This window comes from Astyanax mexicanus, chromosome 13 (genome assembly GCF_023375975.1).
Source record: "Astyanax mexicanus isolate ESR-SI-001 chromosome 13, AstMex3_surface, whole genome shotgun sequence".
NCBI lineage: Eukaryota > Metazoa > Chordata > Actinopteri > Characiformes > Acestrorhamphidae > Astyanax > Astyanax mexicanus.
In genome coordinates this window covers 2,973,991-3,001,112 of record NC_064420.1, presented here as the reverse complement: position 1 = coordinate 3,001,112, position 27,122 = coordinate 2,973,991, and the positions used below count along the sequence as shown (strand labels likewise).

The 27,122-nt window shown below is 36.9% G+C and overlaps 2 protein-coding genes and 1 long non-coding RNA gene across 3 annotated transcripts in view; all 3 read left to right on the top strand.

The window, feature by feature from the left end:
* The first annotated feature begins 1,808 nt into the window (after window positions 1–1,808).
* On the top strand, window positions 1,809–15,907 carry pa2g4b (proliferation-associated 2G4, b). Its single transcript, XM_022677161.2, has 13 exons — window positions 1,809–2,001; window positions 5,002–5,130; window positions 5,243–5,348; window positions 5,852–5,921; window positions 6,669–6,761; window positions 8,637–8,700; window positions 8,835–8,913; window positions 10,283–10,361; window positions 10,475–10,608; window positions 12,519–12,613; window positions 13,575–13,702; window positions 14,056–14,109; window positions 15,049–15,907. The coding sequence occupies exons 1-13, from the start codon at window positions 1,917–1,919 to the stop codon at window positions 15,112–15,114; spliced, it is 1,182 nt and encodes a 393-aa protein (XP_022532882.1). The 5' UTR covers window positions 1,809–1,916; the 3' UTR covers window positions 15,115–15,907.
* Window positions 15,908–18,731: 2,824 nt separating this feature from the next.
* On the top strand, window positions 18,732–21,359 carry LOC103030304 (uncharacterized). Its single transcript, XR_001518399.3, has 4 exons — window positions 18,732–18,813; window positions 18,928–18,952; window positions 20,936–20,958; window positions 21,051–21,359. It is a non-coding gene; the product is annotated as an uncharacterized LOC103030304 (long non-coding RNA).
* A 3,693-nt stretch (window positions 21,360–25,052) lies between these two features.
* The window catches only part of esyt1a (extended synaptotagmin-like protein 1a), a 28,667-nt gene continuing 26,597 nt past the window's right edge, over window positions 25,053–27,122 (top strand). Inside the window, exon 1 of the mRNA XM_022677136.2 lies at window positions 25,053–25,585. Within this exon, the coding sequence (XP_022532857.2) occupies window positions 25,289–25,585 (297 nt within the window). The 5' untranslated portion in view covers window positions 25,053–25,288. The remainder of the gene's footprint in view (window positions 25,586–27,122) is intronic.

Below are 27,122 nucleotides of genomic sequence, written 5' to 3'. Positions count from 1 at the left end.
GTGGATTCAGCGGTAGAGATGCCACCATGGCAAAATCTGGATACTGTATTATCCAACTGTAACATTACAGCATTTATAATCAGCAGGTTATAAATGTAGATAACTGACGGTAATCACAGCAGCCCTGTAACTGATTATGAGTGGAAAATGCTCCTTTCCCTCCCTCTGTGCTTCACTCTTTATTCTCAAGTGAACTGTTGTTATATTTTTTAAGAGTGAGCCTAAAGGAACAACTGAGCAAAATCAAAGAATATATATGTTTGGTCATTTTTATATTGGGAAATGTAGTTTTTTTTTTTTTTTTCAACACAAAAGAAAATAATATTTTAGCACCACATACACAATTTTAAAAGCTTTGGCTGTAACTCCAGCATCATACATGTAAGTTTGCTTTGTGATTTTAATTAGGTGCTTCAATATACTTTATAAAATTAAAACAATTTACAAAAAAGTATTTAGTTACTATTTTTAATTAGAGTTTTAGCCCTTTAGCTCCATTCACCGCCATTCAATTTGTGCTCACTCAACAGGTCAACAGTCATTTACTGATATAACGGGTGAGATAGGTACAGAAAAACAAGAGTATATTAAGTGTATATTAATTATATATGTAGGAGTAGAAGTCTTTGTTAAATAAGGCATGTTTTGTTTTATTTTTTATATTTTATTTTATGGATAAAATATTTACCCAGAAAGACTGATCAAGAAGCAAATATTCTATTTGTACTCACTATAATAAAAATAACACATCAAAGGTATTTATCAATAATACTTAATAGTCTCAATAGTCCTTAATTGCATTAATCCAGAAATTATTACATGGAAATGGATACAATTAAAGAAAAATATGTTAATTACAATATTTTTTCACCACAAAAGTCACTCTTGTTCTCCACCAGCGCGTTATAGTTTTATATATTACTGTTACATGGATAATATTTATGAAGGATTCTTGTTTAAACTGCCTGCATGAGCCTAGGAAGAATATTGACCTTCGACCATCCGCTGTGGAAGGACCTTTATTTTGATGGGCTGTACAGTGCGCGGCCATATTGGCCTAGTAGTGCGTGCGTACAGAAGATCTGTTCAGTTTACTGAACCGATTTCCAATCTAACGAGTCACTGATTCGCATGTCAAGTCTGCCATACATATAATGATGATGAGTCGACTCAGTGAATCACCCAGTACACACGGCCGGATAGTACGTTAAAATTAGGTAAAGAATATCTAATATACATGTTCTATATAATATTCTTTATAAAAGTACACATTAAATATACTTTTTCTGCATTTCCATAAAATGTAAAAAGGATCTCATTCCCACGCCTAATTATCTTGTTCCCATGCCTAAATTATCTAATTTCTATGCATAAGTTTCTTGTTCCCATATCTTAATAATCTTGTTTCTACACATTAGGTTCACATTCCCATGCCTTAAAAAGACCTTGTGACCTTAGGATCACCGCAAGATTATTTATTAAAATTAACTTTTTTTAGCTGTAAAGCAAAAGGACGTTGTGGCAATGCCTTAATGGCTACGATTTAATTACCTCGTTCCCACACCTTAATAACCTTCATTAGTTAAATAGTAGTTAAATAAATACAGTATAGTTATTATACATTTATTTAATATACTATATATTATATAATATATATTAATATACTGTACTTATAAATAGGGGATTTCATTACATTACTTTTACTCCTCTGTTTATTTTGTTATTTTTGGAGGGTTTCTGACGTTCGGTTTCCGTTGCGAATCAGTTTGATCGGTCGGTTTGAACGTGTTGAAAAGAACCGACTCATATGAACGATTCCCTGCCGAGTCGGGCATCGGTAGCGCGTGTGTGAGGATCTGAGCGTGGCTTCAGCCCGAAGAGAAAAGTTCCAGTCCGCGGATCCGCCGAGAGAAAACATGTCAGAGGACGAGCAGCAGGAGCAGACCATCGCCGAGGACTTGGTGGTCACCAAGTACAAGATGGGGGCGGACATAGCGAACCGTAAGTGCGGCTGGAAGCCGGAGGTTTGAGCCGCTCGGTGGAGCCGAGTCTCGGTGGAACTTAGCGCCTGTACGGCCATGTGTCTGCCCGCCCGCTCGCTGCCGCCTCCTCCCACGGAAAAGACTCGGATAAGAGAGAGCGGGGCTCGTTCACAGCGAGTTTATGCGTTTAAACCGAATTAATCCGCTTTACTGTGTGAACACGGTGTGGAGAATTCGCTTAGAACGTGTCAGATTAGCTGTAGTTAAGCCCTATGGCGCGGAGTATTGCGCGCGTGCATGTGGAGAGCAGTAGCAGCTGCTGCAGCGCGCGCGTTAAGGAAGCTAGCTAAAGTTGGCGTGTGGTTTCAGTGTGTGTTCCGGTCCACCTTAAATAATGGAGCAGTCACGCTGTGGCGCCTGTAGAGAAGCAGAGCGGGAGTTGCTAGAGTGCAGGCTGGTTTTATGGCGAGACTGCCATAAACTTTTAATGCTGTTATATCGCAAAATGACTGCAAACGCTAGAGGGCGCCCGCGAGTGAGCACTCAATGAATGGGAGTGAATGGAGCTAAACGGCTAAAACGTCAAATTAAAAATGGTGCACAACTATTTATTCAGGATATTCTATTGGTTTTGGAAAGTTACATTAAATATTTGTCTAAGAACGCAAAGAAAATATATTTATTTTTGTCAAATTGTCTACAACAAACTGTTTTTGTCCAGTGAAGCCGCTAGCATTCCTGCTACCGTGTGCTGACATAAAGCCAGAGCATGTTTATAAAGCTACTATTTGATGAGTACTCCATATAATATATTTTGATATTAAAGTGAATTAAATTATTTTAGTTTAAAAAAAGCAGGGACAAACTTGCTTGTTGTTCATATTTTCCTACAAAGGACAAGTTTTTTTAGTCTGGTAGATGAGTTAAGCTAGCTAGCTGTTTAACAAGGTTAAAGTTTAAAAAGCCTTTTTTTAAGTTTAAAGCGTTAAAAATGATTTGTGCATTGCTGAATTTTTACGTTTTTAGATAGTCAGTGTAACGTTTAAAAGTTCATTTTCTGACTGTATCAAGCTACATTTAAAATGAAGAAATTGATTTTCTACCAATTTTTTAGTTATCGAGTTTTTCAAACACTAATTTGATTGTATAATCCAACTTGTATTATGCAAAAAATGAGAATTATCATTTCATTATCATATCATTAATCATCTTTTCCTGAAATTATGATTTTGAGGGGCAGAGATGAGAGAACTAAAATTGGACTTTTTGTACACTGCACTACATTAAAAATGAAATAATTAGTTTCTACATCCAGTTTTCTATTGTTGCATTTAGCCTCAAACGGTCATAACATTTATTTAATAAACGTTACACTGACCTAAAATGACCAAACATTTATAAACTATGATTTTACTCTTAATCAATTATCAGTTTATTCACTCGGGAGCGCCCTCTAGTGTCGGACAAGCGCGCAGCCCGTTCTCCAGTGGGCAGTCTCCTCTATAGATGTTCTGTAGCTGCTGCACCATTTAAGGTGGACTGGAAAATTGAAACCAGAAGACAACGTGAACCTCGTGCAGCGCACTACCGAGACACTGAAGTGAACGCGTGTGAATTAGTTAACAGTATTAAACTTATTAAATGTAAGAAACATATATAAAAATTATATACAAAACAAATTCAAACATCGTAATATAGTATATTATTAGTAAACAGCTGTTATATTTCTACAGTTTAGCTACGAAACACATGTTCCCGCCTGTTAAAGTCTTATATTACCACAATGAAATGATTTCAGATCTTTTTTAAGTGCTTCTTTTACTTTCTTCAAGAATGACTGTGTGTTACTGAAGTTTTTTAAAGGAAATTAACCAGTTTAAAATTTGTATATTTTCTTGAAATATAATATTTTGTGAATAAGAATAAAAAAATAGCATTATTAGTTAATCACTAATCATTAGTGTCCTGGTTCTTATAATTTAGCCTGGGTGTTACTTAGGTGTTACTTAAGTTATTTTATTATTATTTTTTTTATTTAATCATTTTTGGAGAAAAATAAGTGTCCCTGTTAGTAGAAAAATCCTACAGTGTGGGACTACATTGTTAGGTTTTTATTTTTAACCAATATATGTAGGCAAATGCTGTATACTATATTATGTTAATATATTATATATTCCTGCACATTAGTTGTGTGTGATATGGCCCTAAATTAATATAACTTTATAATATATCTTTTAGGGTATTTTTTTTACAACAAAAAAAACAAACAATATGACACGCCCCTACTGCACACATACACAATTTAATTAATTAAAGTTTTTTTAAACATGTAAGAAAAAAATATATATTTATTTTATTAGTTATTAGCAAAACATCCCATATGATGATTTGATTCCTGAATGTACAGCTCCTCAGACAAAAACAGTTTAATACAAAAAAAAAGAAAAATTTCCCAAAACTTTTCAGATTTCTAATGTTAGTCAAAAAATGAGTTTCTCAAGGAAAAGTAAACAGGACATTATTTGGGAAAACTGTAGATTTAGTGATGGGACCTTTTAGATAAAAGTGTCTGCTAAATGTAATGTAATGCAATATATTGTAAAGTAAGATAGCTTTACACTCCTAGTTTAGAAATATAGATTGGTGTCAGAAGTGCTTCATGTAGTGTTTAAACTCTGCCCACTAGAGGGCAGTGTTTTACTCTGTCCTTCTGATTGGATAAAAAGTAAACTTTTCTTTTTACTCGAACTCTGGAGGATCCTTTTAAAAAACATTTTTCTTTTAAAAACCTTAAACGTTTTTTGTATGTTCCTTAAAGTACTTCAATTAACTCAAGGAACTTTATACTTTTAACAGTGTATTAAAGTGTTAGTCACAAATTCATAGACTCTGTTCAGACTTCAGCTTTTGATCTGCGTCTACATTTCGAGGTCTATTCTCTTTCCCGGTGTATAATATGTCTCGTTTGGGTGTGGTGTCTCATTGTCTCTTTCTCTCTCTCTTTCTCTCTCTCCTCCAGGGGCTCTGAAGGCTGTGACTGAAGCAGCTAAACCCGGAGTGTCCGTGCTCAGCCTGTGTGAGAAAGGAGACGCCTTCATCGCTGCAGAGACCGGCAAGGTGTTCAAGAAGGAGAAGGAGATAAAGAAAGGTGTGTGTGTGTGTGTTCTCCTGTGATCGATCAGCTCTGATGGCGTGATTTATCTGTTTGTTTGTTCTTGAATAATTTGAGTTTCTGAGGGTTTGGTGTTTGTCTGTTACAGGGATTGCCTTCCCCACCTGCGTGTCCGTCAACAACTTCGTGTGCCACTTCTCTCCCCTGAAGAGCGACCCTGACTACACACTGCAAGACGGTGACTTGGTTAAAATGTAAGTATTCATCTTTTTCTGTTTTTCTATTATATGATTATCTGTAGATCAAAAAAATAGGGCTGCAATAGTGGTGGGCAGTATACCTGGTCAGCTGGTTTACTGGAGGGGAAATTAAAACCAGTATGCATTTTCACATACCGCCACACCTCTAGAGGCGCTGCAGAGCACCGTGTAGAACAGCACATAACGCAACATAACAAGCTAATATACTAGAGTGATGGTAGCTCATATCTGTGGAGTCAAACGCTTGTTTCACTCTTTCCTGCCTTAAGAAAAATGAGAACTTGAGCACTTTATCTGAGGAGCTCCTGCTGCTGTTTTTTTACTGTATGAGTGTTTTTATCCGAGTAAAATAGAAAAACAGCAGCAAACAGCAATTATTCACATAGAAAAGAGACTAATGGAATTGTGCAATCGATTCGACAAATCATTTGAATTAAGTGAATTATTGTGATTTATTGTCCAGCATTATTTTTGTATTTTTGTCTCTCTGTTTGCAGTGATCTTGGAGTGCATGTGGATGGTTTCATCTCCAATGTAGCTCACAGCTTCGTGGTCGGTGCGAGCAAGGTTAGTTCCTCTACTGTTAAAGAAAATTAGAGCGGGAATCCGGTAAAACACTGCACATGTAGCCTCCTTGTGCCAACATAATAGTGCTGTCAAATTAATACCAGTTACTGAAGAGGATAAAATAGTCCTCAGTATTCAAATAACAGAAATTATGGATTTATTGTGTGATTTTTTTTTTTATTTTTTTTTATACAGAATTTAACAACCAATGTTCTTCACTGCAGGTTTATCCTATTCATTTGCCTAGTACTTACCTTATTAACTTGATTAGCGTCTATATTTTATTAAAAATATCAATATTTGATGCCACACATCAATAATATATTGCAGATGAAAGTGATGTGGTATATCGCAATATTACATATTTTTTTATTAGCCTAACCCTAATATCTTTAGTAGTATTTTAGGCCAGCTTAATTATTTTGTCAGAGTTGTGGGAATATACATATATCTTGTTTTGTTTAGTAGGTTTCTTTTCAAAGCTTTTGAAATAGTACAATTTACACTGAGGCGCTAATCATAAGCTTATTTTTGAGTGAGTTTCTTACAAACTCTCAATTTTTAGGTAAAATAAAAGCGGAATGTATTTGGTGGAGGCATGAACTGCCCTTGCTGTGAGCTTTTATGTGTATATTTTATATATTTTATTTATAATACACTGTAATGCGTTTTAAAATAAGTTCAGTGGAGTTAAACCCCACCCCCCATTTTTATTTTAAAGGACTTCTTTCTTTGCTCTTGTTTCAGGACGCTCCAGTGACCGGCCGCAAGGCAGATGTTATCAAGGCAGCCCACCTTTGTGCCGAAGCAGCTCTGCGACTGGTTAAGCCTGGGAACCAGGTGAGGGAGGGGTCGCAGAATATTCATTTTAGTTCATTTTAGTTGACTGTAGTGTCCTACATATAAAGGAAAAGACAAACTAGTTCATTTACAGGCCTTTAAAACATGAGAGAGAAGAGATTTACATTAAATTACGTTGATGAACTACTTCCTGTTGCTTCATTTGGCTTTGCATGGAGTCCTCAGCCCAGAAAGAGATAAGGAAATTAGTATTGCTTGTGCACCAGAGACACGATGAATATCACATTTATCTATGGCATTGGCATTTACATTACAATCATAATGTAGTTTTATGCATGTTTGACATCTCCAAATGTAGTTTAAGTGATTGGGATACAATGCATCCTCGGTCATAGAAAGTGTCTGCCTAACTTAATGTATTTTTTGGACTATATGGTGCTCTTAAAATCCTTTAATTTTCCTAAAAATCGGCAGTGCGCCTTATAATCCGCTGCTCCTTATGTATAAATGTTACCAGTCAGATATTAGGGAGCAGTAAAGGCATTCCCCTGAAGTACAGTGCTATAAGTGTGAGTTTTCAGTGAAGTTTCTCCAGCACTAAGGCTGGGTGCAGCAGCATTAGCATTAGCCGCTAACCGCAGCACTAGCTCTTTCACTGTTCAGAGGTGAGCATTGAACATTAGACTGTAGTCTGCATGTTTACCGTGTTAAAACAAGCTACACGGCACGGAATGCTAGCTGATAGCGCCCAGAACACTCAGGCAGGGTTTATCAGTCTAAGCTTTAGTGCTTAGGAGAAACTTTACTGAAGACTCACCCTTAGACAAAATACTGGAATTCTAAGCTTACTGTAAATAAAGGGATGCGCTTTACTCACCCAAGTAAACAGCTTTCAGCAGAGAAATATATATATATATATATAACTAAAAACGTGGCTTTAGTCCATTATTAAGAGACCTGGATTTCAAATCGTACACTTTTGGCCCAATCAGGCGTAGGTCCCTAACAACCAGGCACAACTGAGGTTCTTTTGTGTTTTTTTTCACCATAACCTTTGAAGTCATGTGTCCTTTTTGAAGTCAGCTGTCCATACTGTACAATCTGTGTAAGCTGGATTAATTTGAGAGAAATTAATGAGGTTATTGAAAAATCACTGCTATTGTATCGTGTGCAAACGTTCCACTAAAGAGTGCTGAGCAAAAAGGCCAGAGCGGTGGTGTGATATTCAGCTATTCAAGTTACTCTAGTACTCCTTTATCATGTTTAATACACCAAAAGTCAATTTTACAGGGTTCATACAGTCATGAAAATCCTGAAAAAGTCATGGAATTTGAAAATAGCAATTTCCAGGCCTGCATAAGTTTTGAAAAAAAAAAAAACAAAAAAAAAAAACAGTTTCTAAAAAAAAAAGCATGGAAATTTGGTCTACAGATCTTTTTGTTTCTATTTGTTGATGGAGAAAATCTGTTTTAAGGTAACAAATACATCAGCTCAGGGTTATTTCAGTAATTTAGCCTGACACAATGAAGCTCTCAGGATCTAACACACATTTCTTTATTGAAGATTGTCTGCAAATTCATTTTAGGGCTACTGTAATCAATTTCGATTATAGTTTTTATAGTGTTTTTTTTAAAACTGTATGGTCATGAAAATTTGCCTTGAAGGCATGGAAAAGTCATAAAAAAAATCATGGAAATTTACTGGTTAAAAAGTGTATGAACCCTGATTTTACAATTTTAATGCTATGAACAATCACAAAACAAACATAAATGAATACACTCTTCTATAGTTTATTTAGCAGTCGTTCAATGTTCTGATAAAGACAGCGAGTTCAGCACAGTCCTGCTGTTCTTTATCGCAGGGTTTGCTTATTTATCTGTCAGACTGATGGATTGTTTTCTCCCTCTCTTTCAGAACACTCAGCTCACCGAGGCCTGGAACAAGATCGCTCAGTCCTTCAAGTGCAACGCTGTCGAGGGTGAGCAGACCTCAATGAGCTCCAATCACAATAACCCGGGCTGCCGCTGGGTGCTGAGGCGGCGCGGAAACGGTCTCGTCAGTCTCCTCGTTCTCCTCGTTCTCATCACTGCTCCCTCTTTTCTCTCTACGCAGGAATGCTGTCCCATCAGCTGAAGCAGCACGTCATCGACGGAGAGAAGACCATCATTCAGAACCCCACAGACCAGCAGAGGTGAGGAGGAGTGTTCTGTGTGTCCAATTGTGTTGAACAATATTATACCCTTAAATATTGTACCATATCACCCACCCCTAATTATCACAACGGGGTACTCCTTTTTTTTTCTGTTTTTAGCAAAAGAAAAATTCACACAGTTTTCATTTTCCATTAAATATCTACTAGAGACAGATTATATCTGTCCAGTGTTTATTTTACTTTAATCCTGGATATATGGAGATATTTGATATATGGAGTGCATTATTATTAGTATCATGACATTCTGGATCATTGACTTCTGTTACAAATCTGATCAAATTCTTGTATTTTTTAATATCTCAGGTAGGGTTGTGCCATATCACCATATTATATTGTATGCAATACTAACATTTTACTTTCATTTTGTTGCAGTAGTGTATTGTCAATCTATATTTATTTTTTTTATTCAGTGTTTTGTCATATTGCCAAGAGTATCATTATCGTGAAAATGCCATGAAATATCGTGATATTATTTTAGGGCCATATCGCCCACCACTACATTGCAATATATTGTGTTACTGTAATCAGGGTGTTTTTTTTGTTTGTTTGTTTTTTTGCGTTAATTCAAATAAAGTTGAAGGTTAAAAAAATAATGCCATAGTAAAAAGAAACACTTATGCTAAAGAAATTAAAATGTACTTCCTAGACACTTAATAATAGTGAGAGTATAACGCTGCTTTCAAGTGGGTGGGGTTTAAACACAACACTGATAGAACCACTTTTGGCACAATCTCTACAACTAAACCAATAAATGAAAATTGGTAATGTGCTTTTGAATATCCATACACTATTGACAAGCAAAATATTATACAATAGAATGTGATATCTTATTTTTTCCTTACACCCCTATTTTTATTCATGTTTGCCTCCTCATGACACCTACTGTGCACTCCGTGAACAGTCTATTTTCACAACTTGCACCCGTCTCATTTAAATAGTAATGACAGTTCTGAATATTTCTACATTGATTTCTGGAAGTGAGGTGTATTGCTATCTTGGCATCAGAAGACACAGGTGCGCCACTGACTGAAATGAACCCTGACAAGTCAATAGATGTTTATGGTTGTCTTGGCACATGCTTACACCCCCGCTTGTTACACACGAGAACAAGCAGCAGTGCACAAACCCAACTCTGGTCACAGAATGCAATACAGTAAGGGATACATTTTACAACAGTTTGTAAGAAATAATTAATGAGCAGGTGTCCATATAGTTTATTAGATAAGAAATTAGTTACATCGACAATTCAGATACACAATGGTAGTTAAGATCCAGGATGTGAAACTGAATTACAGGTCAGGATGTAAAGAGCTTTTTTAAATAAACAGAAAACTCATTAATTTAACAGGAAGGATCATGAGAAGGCTGAGTTTGAGGTGCATGAGGTCTACGCTGTGGACGTGCTGGTCAGCACCGGAGAAGGGAAGGTAAGCAGTGGTTAAAGACGTAAAAAAAAAAAAAAAAAAACATATCAGATTAAGAGATCAGATATCTAATTTCACAGTTTGATTGATTGCTGAACACACTCCTCTTTATTTAGGCTAAAGACTCCGGCCGGAGGACCACTGTTTACAAACGGGACCCGAGCAAACAGTACGGGCTGAAGATGAAGACCTCCAGAGTGTTCTTCAGTGAGGTGGAGAGACGCTTCGATGCCATGCCCTTCACCCTCAGGTACACAGGTGTTCTAAACTGCAATAAAGAGCCGTCAGTCTGAAAGGGATTAGGGGTAATTTTAAGTGAAGGATAGCTCTGGCCAGACTGGATTTCCATGAAATAAGACGATGGAAATGTTTAAATATGCAAATACACTAAGATTAGTTTATTAGTTATGAATGTTTAAGTTTGGGGTGCAGAGTGATCAAGCGGTCACAGTGTTGCCACTGTGATCGGGAGATCGATGGTTCGAATCCCAGTCTTGCAGCTTGCAGTCAGCTGCTGGAGCCCTGAGAGAGCACAATTGGCCTTGCTCTCTCTCTGGGTGGGTAGATGGTGCTATATAAGAGTCCAGATTTCACTTAGTAGGAAGTAGGTTGGGTCTGTAAAGCTTATTGTTTTATATAAGTTTGATATGTTTTGCACACAAATTTCCTTTGTGGGTAATGGATGATGAGAAGCCGATCAGAGAACTTCAGGACGAAGTCCTTAATTGCACAGTGCATCCGCTTTAGCCTTTAGTGTGGAGTGATCTATATGCTGTCAAAATGTCTCTTTATATTCCATTACCAGCTCCTGGCACTCTAACCTGAATCCTGGTATGCCAGTTTATTGATCAGTGTTGTAAAGGGCTGCAGCAGTATACTATTGGTATTATACCTTGGTATAAAAACTAATGTCTAATAATATTTCCTGCTGTGTACATTTGCTTAATGCTGCTATTTGGGGCAAAAAATGGAACTTGACCAGAGAAGAATCCATTCAATGTGTTATCGTATTTAGAGTTTGAGGGAGGGACATGTAGTTGGGCAAATATGAGTTGGGCAGCGTCCACCGTTAGTCCACATTGATCTAAAAGAGTTCATAAATCCAATGCAAAGTATTCACAGAAATATATAAACAAGTAAAATAGAACTCCAAACCAAAACTTTGGTTCAAAACGATGATCAGTTCTGTGCTTCTGACATCACATGATTGTGCTGGGGTCATAATAATAATAATAATACATTTTATTTATATAGCGCTTTTCAAGATTCTCAAAGACGCTTTACATACAAAATAAGGCACAAATTAAAAGGCAAAAAATTACAATAAAAATAAGGGTCAGTCTTTAAATTGAACACACATTTAATATAAATCATATAACTTATCTCTACTTTTTTGTATAAGCATCGTTAAGAAATATAAGAAACATGCATATGTTAATAAAAAAAAACAAGAACAAAGGCTGACTTGCAGGAACACAGGGTGACACTTTGTTTACAGAGTCAGTTTACATGTTGTATCAAGAGGTGCAAGTATCGTTTTATAAATTCTTAAAAATATGCTTGTTTGGAATCGTTACAATTTTGTTTAAGTAATGCGACAGGTCACAGCAAACTCAAAAATATCAAATTAAATGTTGCATTGTGCTATTTTTACACTAACAACTTCAAAAATGCACATACTCCGTTGGTAAAAAGATTTATTTATGCATCGCTAATAAATAATAACAGTATTAACAAAAATCAAGATGAAGCCTTAAGAAATACCATAAATTGTGATACAACAAAATGATACTTTTGAGACTGTTGTTATTATTATACCTTAAATCTCATGTAGTTGTAATCCCCATTTCTTGCCAGGATAAAGGTATTTTTTACACCATAGCATTGTTTTTGCTTCAATCCTGAAGCTATTTAAATATAGAAAGGTTACAGAAAGTCGCTTGGAGTCACTTTGGGCTGGTTTTAATTGCAGCCTTTTTTTTGTGTGTGTAAATAGTGTCCTTCTTCTCTAATGAGAACTTCTATCTCTGGCACAAACCTAATCTAATTTATCCATACTGTCTTACACAGACCTCATAAATCATTACTGCCTTTCACCTTCTGTGGTTGACTCTCCTTGTTCTCTCTCTCTCTCTCTCTCTCTCTCTCTCTCTCTCTCAGGGCTTTTGAGGATGAGAGCAAGGCTCGGTTGGGCGTGGTGGAGTGTGCCAAGCACGAGCTGCTGCAGCCCTTCAACGTCCTGCACGAGAAAGAAGGTGAATCGTCAGTTTTTGCTGTGTGGTTCGTTCTTAGAAAGGCCAGTCAAGCATGAAGACCACGAGGGTGGTCCAGATAAGGACGTGTCCTGAGATATATGATTTTCCTGCCAGGCTGGGACACTGAGCTTCCTGCTCGAGCAGTTCAGACACTGCTCAGACCTTCAGGGCTGATGGGTTGTGTGCTAATGGGAATTATGTGAATAGCTGTATATATATATATTTGTGCTTCAAAAGAGATGATCTATAGATAGACGCATAACAATTTTTAGAATGTTGCATTACCTACATTTTACCATGAGGATTCTCATATTTATCAGTTCTCCAGTAGTTGCTGGAGAAAATGTGGAGAAATGGAATTTAAAGAACTTTAGGAAAAATCTATGCTGTCCTTCACTCAGTTTTTTAATGCTTTTGAGTTGCCCCTCAAGGTGTTGACAGAAGGATCCAGATCTGTTTATGGTTTTATTTGCAGCAGCATTTAAGGGTATAACTGTTAACCAAATCAATTATTGTATCGTGATAAATTTACTTATTAAATGACCGTATACTATTTTTAAAGCATAATGTCATAAAATCATCAGTGCTCAAAGAACAACCCAACAGACCCAACTAAGCATTTGTGAAAAAAAATCCTGATTAATTTAATGATGTGCGGAAAAAAGGCAATAAAAAACAAAAAACTTTTTTTTTTTTTTTTAAGAATCCAACACTGATGATACACTTTGTTCGAGTGTCAAATTATTAAGAGGGAGATTGTGTATCGTTTCAATTTCTTTAAATATTATATATTTTTACCATATCACACATGGATTATGCATAATATGAAATAAAGTCTAACATATGTGCACCTTCGTAAGGCCTGACTGATCCTCAGTAAACGATAAGTAAAAAATAAATAAATAAAATGACACTGTGGAATATGATGATGATGATGATGATATATTTCTGCTCTTCTCAGGTGAATTTGTTGCACAGTTTAAATTCACTGTGCTCCTCATGGCCAACGGACCCCTGAGGATCACCAGCGGACTTTTGGAGCCGGAGCACTACAAGTCTGAGTTTGAGGTGCAGGATCCTGAAATCCAGGTAAGCTGTGATGGACACGTATACAGTTATTTATAAGTTCCTTTACTTGTTTTAAGTGATTTAATTCACTGGAAGTGTCTCAATTAGCAGTTGTTTTTTAAGCAAAATTACCTGCCAATGGAAAAACACTTTTAGTGTATTAAATTACTTAAAACACGTAAAGGAACTTATGACATTGATCCTTATAATATTCCTTTAATGACCTCAAAATGAGAAATATTAACATATAACTTGCTAAGATATCAGTTTTTGCAGTCAGTTTTCCATTATTATTGCAGAAGTGCTTTTAATCTTGTCTATTGTGATATTAAAACTTCTAAAACCCTTTTTCTCGCTTTTCTTTCTCACTCTAGGCCTTGTTGCAGAGCTCAGTCAGCCGGAAGGCACAGAAGAAAAAGAAAAAGAAGGTTTGTTCTTTTACTGTTTAGACACCAGCTTGAGTCCTGAAGCCATATTAAACTAAGGCTTTAAATCTACATCTTAGCATCAAGCCATATTTGTGCTGGACACACAGATGGAATATGGCCTTCGCCTTTAACACACACATACACACTTGTGAAAGCACACACACACAGCTCCTGAGGTTAAGAGCATTTCTATAGGGCCAAGCAGTGGTGGGCTCCAAACACTAGTACTGAAACCTCAACACTGATCAATATCCCGGTATTCTAAACCACTCAGCCACCACTGGCTAATAAAATGGCTAATGGCAGTGCTGCTATGATCTGATCATCAGCAGCCGGAGTCCGAGAGAGCACAATGGGCCATGCTCTCTCTGGTTGGGTACAGTAGATGGTGCTCTCGCCATTCATCTCTCCTTGTGTAATGTTGGTCAGCACAGGTGGACGATATGGCTAAAATCTTTATCACGATATATTCCTTAATGTTGGTCAATACGATATAATTTCGATATCGATATAAATATATAAATACTTTAAAGGCCTGAGGAAAAACTGCTAAAAATTCCTACTATAGAAATCTGTACCTACAGCCTTATCATATAATTTATGTCTTTGAAGCCTCCTCTCACAAAGACTATATAAAAATGCTCACTTTTGTTTGCATATAGGTTTTATATAGCAAAATAAAAACATAAATCTATAACCTATTACAATAGAATTACAAAAAAGGCAGAGCTTCTTAATAAACTCTTTTATAAACACATGTAATAGATTAAAACAAAAGTGCTTCAACCAGGAAAAAGATTTTTAAAAATAAAAGTTTGACCTTAAATAATTGCTAAGTTTACAAAAACACTTAATTTGAATTTTCAGTCTCTAGTATTTATTTATTTATTTATTTATTTTTTAGAATGCCTTTTCATATTAATCTGATTTAATTTCTAGGCCACTAAGATGGTAGAGGATGCCACTGGACAGCCAGCGGAGGCGGAGAAGAAGACTGCCAAGTAGACCCCTCCTGCCCCCCTACTGCCAGCTATACTGACCGACAGAGAGAGACGTCCTGCGAACAACCCAAAGAACAGAATCGTCAAAGCCAGTCCTGACGTGCCCCACTGAGAAGCCTTGTGGCCTAGCCTTCTGTGTCTGTTAGCTGTTTTCCGACAGCCATAGGGGTTCACACGTTACCGGTGTTCCCCAACTACATGCAGTCTTGTTGTCCTCAAGGTAGGCTTCTCTAGAGGAGATTACAGACAAGGAGGTGCTAGATACTAACTGACCGCTTGTGTTTACAGCAGGTGCGTACCGGAGGGGGGGGGGGGGGGGGTTCTCCCTCTTACCTAACAAACTGTCATTGTAAAAGCAATCGCAGCAAATAAAAGCGAAATGGCGGCACTGTTGAAGTGTCATTACTGCAGTGTGCCAATTCTTATTTACTTAGAATTTACTGAGAGTCTTCTTTGATTTGCTTTTGTAATGACTGACTGGTCTATTGGGGAGAACTGTTCTAGTTATTTAGATGTAAAAGTTATTTAGTTATGTAAAAGTGCTCAAACTTTGGTATCATCTCCATCCACCTCACAGCATCATAGAAATTTAGAAAAACGGACTGCAATGGAAGCGTTGGCCTCATAGCTGGGTATTGATGTAGACTGGTGTCGCTACTGTCAAACACAATTTATTGTTCATATTAGATTTCCCAATCATTAGAAACACACTTTTGTGAGTCTGACCTTAACAGCCAAATGATCCTGCCATTTTTTATGATTGTTAAATGAATAAATGAAATTGGCCAATACAGCAACTCTTGTCTGGTTTCTGACTTTTTCAATCACAAGTGTATATTTTGCCTTTTGCATACAGGTGTAATGAAACAAGACATTGGGTTCACAAGCAGAAGATGATTTTAACTATATATTATTATTTATTTACTTTTTTTTTTTTTACTAAACCTGATTTCCTTAAGTGTAAGGGAAAAGCAGCAACTATTGTTCAGCACCTCCAGAAACTCATCCCTTCAAGACTCTGCGAAATAAATAAATGAAAGTTGTGAAATTGTCCATTTAAACAGCAATACTGTTTAAATACTAATCAGATGTCAGTGTAGTTCAGCAACTCCTACATTCAAATGCAACAATAAACCCATGAGAGATAATGCAACACATCTCAAAATAGTGACCTAAACATACATTTGAACAGTGTAATATTTTTAATCTGACCTTTTAAGGACCGAACAAGGTTCAAGAAGATTTCTGGGGTAAATGGTGTAAAACATGCATTCTCAAAAACCCCTATTTAAATGGAAAGTGAATGTTGAAGAACTTTCTCTCCACGATTGTGCCTGTCCAATTAGATTTGCATTGCAAATGTCAAGTTGAGTAACAAGTTAGACTGGAGTGATGTTCGTTGTAAAGCTGTGTGTAAGTCAGTCATAATGTCAAAGTCAAAAAGTCAAAGTCAAAGTGGTTTTTATTGTCATTTCAGCTATATACAGAGTACACAGTGAAACGAAACAACGTTCCTCCAAGGACCATGGTGCACATAAACACAGTGTAGACAGAACAATAGTGCAACAGTACAAAAGTGCAGACAGACAATACAACACCATACAGACAAAGAATAATAAATAACAAGACAGTGTGCAAATTTTGCAGTGTGCAAAAAAGACCAGGTGAGGTAGTAATTACTCTATTACACAGTGTGCAATAGAGTCCAGTGAGGTAGTAGGGTTTTTAGTGCTTTCCATTTTCTGGGGTAAGTGGGGTAAGAGTGTGTGTGCATGTACAGAAAAACCATCAGTTCAGTCTCTGCAGTTAAGGAGTCTGATGGCTTGGGGGTAGAAGCTGTTGCAGAATCTGGTCGTGCTGGACCGGATGCTGCGGTACCTTCTTCCCGAAGGCAGGAGGGAGAATAGTTCGTGTGAGGGATGAGTGGGGTCATGTACAGTTCAGGCCGAACGTTTTCTCTTTTTCAATGTGTTTTCTTTATTTTCATGACTATTTACATTGTAGATTCTCACTGAAGCATCAAAACTATGAATGAACACGTGGAGTTTTATGTACTTAACAAACATAGGTGAAATAACCAAAAATGTAAATATATATATTCTAGTTTCTTTAAAATAGCCCCCCTTTGCTCTGATTACTGCTTTGCACACTCTTGGCATCATTCTCTCAATGAGCTTCAAGAGGTGGCCACCTGAAATGAAAAGTTTTCCAACAGCCTTGAAGGAAGGAGTTCCCAGAGGTGTTTACTTGTTGGCTCTTTGTCTTCTTCACTCTGTGCTCCAGCTCACCCCAAACCTCAAATCTGGATTGGGTTCAGGTCCGGTGACTGTGGAGGTTCAGCTCATTTTTTTTGTTAAGTACATAAAACTCTACATGTGTTCATGCATAGTTGTGATGCCTTCAGTGAGAATCTACAATGTAAATATTAATGAAAATAAAGAAAACGCATTGAATGAGGTGTGTCCAAACTTTTGGCCTGTACTGTATCTTTATACTGTTGGAATTTTCTGACTCCTTCAGATATCTAAAAAGGGAACACTGTGTGTATAAACAGTGTCTTTTAAAGGGTAACTAAACCCCCTGATTTTAGTTGACTACACCAGCAAGTTGCTCAAATTTGAAAACTGCTAAAAAATGGGAGGGTTAGTTTGGGAGGGGCATTGGGTGATGTATGGGTTTAGGGGCAGGCCGAAGGTAGAGTTGATTGGCCTCAGCTGCAGCAGCAGCAATGTTCCTCAGATAGCGGTGAGACGCAGATGATTGGACGTCACCAGGGGGATGGTGTTATTGATTAACTTATTTGCATATTGTGAGGGTCTGCGTACCAAAGATGAACCTAAGAGGGTGCATTTTTATATAACAAAAATTGAGTCAGGCTGGTATGTTTCATTACTTTAAAGTAACACATTTTAGCTATTAATAGAAAAAAATATGGTTTAGGGTTTAGTGGCTTTTTAATGTAATAAATGTTGATTGGATCAGATTTTCCATTAGAGTTTATTTACAAAATATAAATATTAAATATTAAAAGTTCTATTTTTTTCCCGTATCTCAGATTTTGAAAAACAAAAAATGGGGAAAAAAAAAAAAACTAATATCTTTTTAACTATACACACTGTCAAGTCTCCCGTTTTGGCTGGGAAACTACCATATTTTACCCCTCTTTTCTGCCGTCCTTCCCGTTTAAGTATTTTCACATACATTTCCTGTATTATACTATTAATAATAAAAAAACAATAACATAAACATTTCTGTGCCTCTTCAAACTAAAATGTCACTAACCTCTGACAGCAGAAACAACCCTGAAACAAAAAATATCAGAGAAATGGATGGGTGCAAAGAAAGATGATATACTATATACTATATATTATACCATGATGATACATACTCATACATACTATATACAAATGTATAATACCATTGATCACAACAAATGTACATCAAAAAGAAAATTATATATATATATAATTATATATATATATATATATATAACTACATACTATATAATGATTCACACTGATCAGACGTGAACACGTTGGGTGTCCAATGGCATATTTTTTGCCTGCCACTGCATGCTGCTGTTCTACTACGTTACCCATAATCCCGCTCGGTGGGCGGGCGAGTGCGTGACGCATCAGGAGCGTATAAAAGCTCGCGGCTGCCGTTATGAGGCCCTCTTGAAGTCGTTGCTTCGCTTGTGGAGGTAAGAGGCAGCTCTTTGCTCTTCACTGGCTAACCGGTCTATCTGAACAATCCAGTTTAATCTCGCTTGTTTAAGAGCCATCCGCTAAAGTTCTCCTCTTTTTCTTTCTTACAGGAACGCTTCCAACATGAGAGCGAAGGTAAGTCAGTGATTTATCACCGTATTTTGTATATTTGTGCAGATTTGGGTTTCACTAGGGGCAATGCGGCTAGCCTAGCTCACAGCACTGACCAGAAAAGTGACCAGCTAATGCTGAAATATGTGCTTTTAAAGCGCCTTTTCTGCTGTTTATTAATGTCAAGTCGTCTTTTAAATGCTTGAAGTCATTTCATTAACATAACGTTAGTTTGTGTGGAAACTAGGCATTTCTTTTAATGGTGCTTAGCATTGAAGCTAGCAGTTAGCTTGGCGAACATAAAAATGGCGAAGTAAGTTAAATGTTTTTGCTCCCTTCAGAGAAATGAGCCCTAAAGAGCTGAATAATTGGCTGGTACTTGGCCTTATCTCCCGCCTAAACCAGTTTAAAGCTTTAATTCGTGTTTTGTTGTTTAATTCGGATCGTAATCTTTACTTCTGCAGTGTCAGAAGGGGATAAGATCGTGCTGTTTCCCCTGTTAGCCACGCTTGTTGGTTGATTAGCATTAGCTTTAGCGTTAGCATGAAGGCGTGCGTGCTGGTGAATGGTGCTGCAGGCCTACTGCACCTTTAGATCAGCGTTAATATTTAACCACAAATTATGATTTTCCTTTATTACTGACTATTTATTATTTGGGATTAATTGGGCTTTGTTTGATTGTCTTTCTGTTTCATTGTTAAACATTTTTCAGATTTTCTTAATATTAACTCATGCTACACAATCAGAATTTCAGGAAATTGTTTTTTTTTTAGAACCTTTACAGACCTGATTTATTTTTCTGTAAATGGAATATATCAATGCTGTTTTGTCTAATGCACGCATTAGGCACCATCTTAATATACAAATCTAGGTTGTATAAAAATCATATTACCAAATTTGTATTCTAATACATGATGGTGAATTAAAATTTATAAAAATGAGCTAATTTTTATTTTCTAGTCCAGTGGGTGAGGTTAAGCCACTTTCTTTGGCTTGTTTGATTGTTTGATTTATTCTGATGGACACCAGGTTTTAATTATTGTCGTAAAAAACAAAACATTTGAAAACAAAGCACATGATGTCTATTGTAATTGATGCAAGGTCTGAAAGTGTTAATTTATTAATTTGTGCCTCTTAACAAATCTGGCTGTATAATCCAGCCTACTTTTGCAAGATACAGTAATGGAGAAATTAATATATTGAGTAAAGATTAAAGGAAAAAAGCCATAAAATTGGACAACTTGATTAACATATTCATGATCCTTTTTTACTGTACTAAATGTACAAACTGGAGTTAATTGGCCTAAAGTCAGATAATTGAACTAAATCGTTGCACTGACCTTTCTGTTCCACTTTAAATCATGCAGCAGTTGGACTTTGAGACCTGCACATGCTCTGTGACTGTAGTTAATGTAACAAGCTGACTGTAGTTTGAGATTTGTTTCCCTTTTAATTTACTTTAGTTTTTGGACAATGTTTTTCCAGAGTAGATGGTGGTGCAGGAAATCGCTAAATTGTCCAGTACTCCATTCCACTTTTAGCTCATTTTAACTGACCAAGCTCTTCTACATGTATATAATGAGATTGCTTGAGCAGTATTGATTGGTGGTTGGTGCTAAATTCTGCTGCAGAGTCTCTATTCAGGAGCATAGCTAAAGACCCATGTTAAAGGGAATACTCCACATCTTACTGCACCATAACATTGCCAAAAGTGTAGTTTAGCAAGGTAAACTAGCTGGCTTGAAGATTTAGGCCTTGTTTCATTGCACAACTTGTTTGTGTTCCATTGCTCACCACATGCATAAAATGTAAAGTGGAGGGAGGGCATAGAAAATAGAACATGCATAGTATTCAAATGTTTGCATACAAGAGAACTGTTTGCCTGGCCTTATTGAGTCCTTTATAATACTTTAAAAACAGTTGCTTCATTTTGATGGCAATTTGACTTGACTGTATAGCATGCTGTACATCCACATATGTCATAACATGTGTGTCTTTTCCTTTCAGTGGAGAAAGAAGCGTATGCGCAGGTATGTAGTTATATTTTAAAGGGACTTTTTTTTTTTAAATGTGTTTTTGGTGATTAGTGTTTGCAGAAAGGCTAATGGATTCTCTTTTATAGGCTGAAGCGTAAAAGGAGAAAGATGAGGCAGAGGTCTAAGTAAACTGCACCCTGTCTGCTGCAGCTGGATTCCATCCTGATCATCTCGGATTTTCCCTCAGCAAGAGTCTTGCAAAGAGCGACTGAAGAGGTTCCCTTCATCTACCCTGAATGAAGCCAGACACTTCTGACAGTGGGATCTTCATCACCTGGCTGCTCAGTTGCCTCTTGGGTTTTGATGGCCTTGCGAACTCTCTTTGGACATTCCAGACAACTCCAGCTCAGCATGTTTTTGTTAATACCTCCAATAAAATCTGTTTTAAAAACGTATTCATGTGTGGCACTGAATGAATTGGAAACTACAGTTTATTTGAGCAGAGATCCATCAAGAACACTAAGCTTCATGAGCTCTCTTGAGGAAGCATTGGGTGGGTGGAGGCCAAGGTCATTTAGTTAAGTGCTTTGAGAGGTCTGTTCTAGAATTATGTTGGTAATAGATGGGTACTGGATTGTGGAGCGAAAAGGGAGGTCTCAACCAGTAAAATAACTACCGGTAACCCTGAGGTTGTACAGGGCATGCTCCTAGATTTCATATCAACTGTTCAGTTTAAGGGATTACTACATTTGTAAGGAAAACACACCAGTTATTTCTGCAAATTCTGTTTAACAATACATTAAAAAACTCACTGAACACACTTCCTGATACAGAGGAGTGTTAACCTTCACTTTAAAGTACTTTTTGTTCATTTTATAGTCTTTGGGGTGGCTTTTTTATGGCTGCAGCGATGCGTGGTTGAATATTTCATACACTTTTTATTGCATTTAGATACTGGGAATTTGATCATTGAACATGTCCAATAATTGGTGCCATCCCTGTTATGTTTGGGTCTTAACCTCATCCCTTAAAAAAAAGCTTTTGACATCAATAAAATCAACTTTAATAAAGACACTGCTCCATCTTTAACAATTAATAATAGTCTCGCTTAATATTTCTATTGTCTTTATTTAGTTTAATCTTAAGTTGTCATTGCAACATATTGGGGTAATAAAAAACATAACAAAATTTCAGGGTTCCAACCACATTGTGAAAGAGCTACCTCCCTGCAATGATTTAACAGGGTGGGATGTCAGATTTTTGCTATGAAGATCCACATTTGTCAGCTTGCCATACCAGGATGGGCATAATGCACATCAGGAACTTAAAAGTAAAAATATAAAGTGATTTATGTTTAATTTGATTTGGTTCATGTAAAGTCTAAAATTAAAATAAGTCTGTACAGTATTGTGAAAAATGACCCAGGTGTTAGGGGAAGGTCTGTGACTGGAGCATGGAAACTTTGGGCTTCACACCTCATCACACTGATTATACTGTGTATCCAGGGCATCATAATGTGCTGTTAGAGAGACTGGAAGAAACAGCAGCAGCTGCTGGTTTTTAATGACATGTTTTTCTCTGCAAATGTGTAAATGCATACACAGTTTGTCTACTCCATGCAGAGAAATATTTCTTGTAGAATAGGATACGCTGAAGCAGGTAAATATGAACCAGTTAGTACTGTCTCTAACGTGGGGTATGAAGTAAAGAAAAATCAATTTATTGAGGTGTTTATTATTGTAGCAAAATAATTATATTTTAGTACTTACACTAATAATAATCTTCTGGATATGAATTTTCTTTATCTGATGGATTTTAATTAGTTAAATCTGACAATATGTAACTCCTTATCATGATTGGTTGGTCGGTTTTAGCTCAATTGACCAATCAATGTTCTCAAAAAATATATATCTCAAAAACATATTAAAGTCCATTTCCATAGATATACATTTCTTTAACAGCTTTTATTATTGTATAAGATTATAATTGTTCTGTATGTAGTGTTTAGCTATAATAAATTAAAATTTTGAAAGAAAGTAAATTTACATTCTATAAAGTCTATGCAGGGGTGTCAGAAGCATGTTTAATGTGGGGAGGTCCTCCCCATAACATTATTTATGTATTAGATGCCATTTCCAGTATTCTGGTGTTTTTTGACAAGTTAAATTCTAAATTCACCTACAAAAGTGACTTTTACATTACAATGACTTTTAGAGTCTGACACAGCTCCCTTGTCAGCAGCTCTAGCTCTGTGCAGCTCACTGGGCTGTGGGTTAACAACTCCTGATATAATCACCTGTTGACATCACCTTTTTTTTTTTAATTATTAAAATATTAAATCAAGTTCAAAGTAAATGTAAGATACACTGCCTTTTATTGCCATTTTACATTCAGTCCCAGCTGAGTATTACTGTATTAATAAAGAATAAATACATACAAACATTATAAATGAATTCTATTCAAATGGCACATGACTATTTATGTCAAGGCCAGTGGGAAAAAACACAGAGACAGAGCAGGTGGTCTGGATGGATTAGGCCTGGAGCCAGGCCTGCTTTTCCTGTGAAATGTTTAATACATCTATACTGTAACGTGGTTGCTTTTCACATAATTCAACACACTGCAGCACTATTAATGAACGTGGAATAGGTGCTTGACTAATTTGTCTGTTCTGTATTCCTTCCTTTTATAAACAGATCAGTGCCCTGGAGGCAGAGAGGCGTTCCATACACACACACTGTTTATCAGCCTCCCTTAAAAACACTGACAGCTCGGCTCATCACATGCTCTTATTATGTAAACACCTCAGGCATCACACACACTGGAATTAAGGCATATGACCCAGTATGCAAGGAAAAGAGGTGACTGTGTTCATGCTGTGCTTCGTGTGTTCGGTGCTTACTCATTTTTTCCCCTCTCTTTCTCTTTCTCTCTGCCTCTTTCTCTTTTTCTCTCTTTCTTTTTTTTTCTCTCTACAGTGAACGGATGTTGCAGTCGCACGCAAAGGTGGTGTGCCCACATGCGGCACTAAAGCTTTATAAATGTACTGCAAGAGAAAGTGTACCTTAAATTAAACAAGAAATGTATATCTATTTTTTCTAGTAGCATGCACTACTGCTATTTTTACTGTTACAAAGTAGGTGTTTCTAATAAAGTGGCTAAAACACTTTTTGTTTTCTGGTGCAGAAATGACAGGGTATGCATTAATGCACCAATAGAAAAGAATGAAATTTAAAAATTGTGTGAAAATGGCCCCAACAAAAAAAATCTGCAATTGCACTTAAACATTATGATTTTCTTAGATTTTACCCAATTAAAAACCTTTGGAATATAATCAAGAGGAAGACGGATGGTCACAAGCCATCAAACTAAGCTGAACTGCACCATGAGTGGCATAAAGTTATCCAAAAGCAGTGTGTAAGATTGGTGGAGGAAAACCTGCCAAGATGAATGAAAACTGTGATTAAAAAACATAGTTATTCCTTTAAATATTGGTTTCTGAACTCATAAATCTTTGAATATATATGAATATAAACTTATTTTCTTTGCATGAAAACAGTAAAACAGTGAAAGAAAAGCAGCAACTATGCAACTATTGTTCAGAACCTCCAGGAACCCCTTCAAGATGCTGAGAAAATGCCAAGAGTGTGCAGATCTGTCCTCATTCTCAATGCTACATGTGGTATTTAGAAGAATCTAAAATATAAACACATTTTGGTTTAACACTTCATTATTGCTTATGTCTTCCTTCAAAGTTTTGGTATCTTCAATATTAATCAACAATGTAGAAATAAAGGAATACATGGAAAAAAAAAACGTTTTAATGTATTATTAGAGGTGGTGTACAGCAGTGTGTGGTTTTGGAGTGTAGTTTTCTGTTTTGACTTGATGCTTCTTCACACCCTCTTCTGTTTTTGGCATGTGTTCACACCAACTGACTCATCATTAAATACATTTTAGCTGAAGTAGAAGAGTTTTTATTTAAAGAATGTTTGTTTTTACAGCTAGATAAGCTGAAGAAGACGTTATAACGCGTTGTTCGCTTGTTATTCCCTCAGATATGCTAGCTTGCCAGCTAACTGCAGTATTTGGGCTCTACATTTTTGAGGGTTGAGCTTGTTGGTGAGGGCAGGAACCCACCCCCACACACCAGCCGCCCAGATAAAACCCCAGCCCAGCCCCGGCAGCAGAAGCAGCAGCTCTGCTATGTTTGTTTAAGAGACAGTTAGCTTCTGTTTTAATCCTAAAAAATACTTTAATTTGATAACGCCCAGCCTTCAATAGCCTCAGCCAGCCCGGTCGTGTTTATGAGCCGCGGACGTCGCAGCTGAGCTCCGGAGGCGGCGGGGGGAGAGTAGCGGTCTGGCGGGGCAGAGACGTGGCCATGGCCGCTGGAGAGGATGCGGGTTCGGCTGTAAGCGCGGAGACGGCGGGGCAGCACGCCGTGTCGGTGCTGCTGGCCTTCGGAAAGTGCCTGGGCGCGCTGCTGCCCGTCTACCTGGCCGGATACTTCGGGCTGAGCCTGAGCTTCGTGGTGATCGGCCTCATGGTGTATCTGGGATGGAGGCAGCACCGCGACGGTAAGCAGGCGAGGCTGAACACCGCCATGTACGCTCAGGAGAACGAGCGGGACTTCACCACCGGCCGCCTCTACAGGAGCCGGAGAGACCTTCCCGCCTGGGTAAGAGAACCTCCGCCGGGGCCGCTATAGCTAGCTTTACCCAGCTGTGGGGGTCTGTACAGATGTGGTGCAGATGTTTACAGCTCGGGAAACATATGTACAACATTCTTAATAACAGTTGTTTAGGATAAAATAACAAATAGTGTGGAAGAATCAGGTACAGCACTTTTTAAAAACATATATGGACACAAAACACGAGTTATAGAGACCCTCTAACGTACGAAGCGTAAAAAAGTAACGTTAATTCTCACACGTTGTTATAACGAGTAACTATCTCGTTTTTATGAGTCATTGCAACGTTAAAACGACATAGTATGTCGTAATTGTGAGAATGTATATTCATGTTATGAGTTATGTTGTCAAAACAACATAGTATTTCGTAATTATTAAAAAAGTATCTCGTTTGAAAGTTATTTTGTCGTTTGAACGTCATACTATGTCGTAATTATCAAATAAACATCTCGTAATTATGAAAAAAGTATCTCGTAATTATGAAAAAGTGTCTTGTTTTTATGAGTTATTATTTTGTTGAAACATCATACTATGTCATAATTATGAAATAAAAAACTCGTAATTATGAAAAAAGTATCTCATTTTTATGAGTTATTATGTTGTTGAAACGACACAGTATGTCATAATTACAAATAATAACAAAAAAGGCTCCTGTTTACAATGGCTACCACTATTAAGAAAATATGAGTCATTAAGTTTCACCACAGGGCACTGTTTCATAATAAACCATCTTAATCAAAAACTTAGAAGACAGAACATCTGACTACATAATAGCAATTCAGTTCAGAAGGTTGTGTGTTCAAATGTACATATTTCTGCAGTTATCTAATTGTTTAAGTGGTTACGTAAACAGTATACTGATATACTGATGCTTTAGATTGCTTTAAGGCAATATAATCAGCTCTATAATCAGATTTCCTAGCACATGTATACACCTATTCTGATTTCTTGAATATAACTGGATAAGACAGCTGCTAATTCAAGCTTACACCTCTTATTCACATTCACCAAGTTTGTGTAACGTGCATCTGTGAGATTACTGGCTCATGGCAAAGGAGATATTCGACTATTTCCTGACTCAATTGTTTTCCACTTACTTATGTAGTAGTGATGAATTACCCAGCTATGGTTAGCGAACCTTACTGAAGCTCAGCGATTACCTGTTTACAAGAAAAATAGCCTACTTGCCTGTTTTCATGGCTGCAGCACATTGATTGCATGCTGTAGTGTTCTATACCTGACAACCTGGTGTGTGGAAATGGGCCTTGGGGAAAAGGGAGTTGGATAGGTCCAGAGGCCACAAGCCACACAGATTACTTTGATGTACCACAAAGTTCTAATTAGAAAATACTGTCTTTAGCTCTGCTGACAAGAGGTGACAGTGTAGATTTTCTTTAATGTCTGATGGTATATCCTTATCATGCTATGAGTTACTATAGAAAATATAATCCTTAATTAAGCATTAATTATCCATACATATAGTGTATTATTATAGTTATGCTGTTGTTATTATGGCCATTAAGGA

What these genes read in the sequence shown, in the direction of transcription:
- pa2g4b (XM_022677161.2), top strand. Translation starts at nt 1,917, where the DNA reads ATGTCAGAGGACGAGCAGCAGGAGCAGACCATCGCCGAGGACTTGGTG. An exon ending in CAAGTGCAACGCTGTCGAGG is followed by an intron (nt 8,701 to 8,834) that starts GTGAGCAGACCT and finishes CTCTCTACGCAG; the next exon opens with GAATGCTGTCCCATCAGCTG. An exon ending in CGTCCTGCACGAGAAAGAAG is followed by an intron (nt 12,614 to 13,574) that starts GTGAATCGTCAG and finishes TGCTCTTCTCAG; the next exon opens with GTGAATTTGTTGCACAGTTT.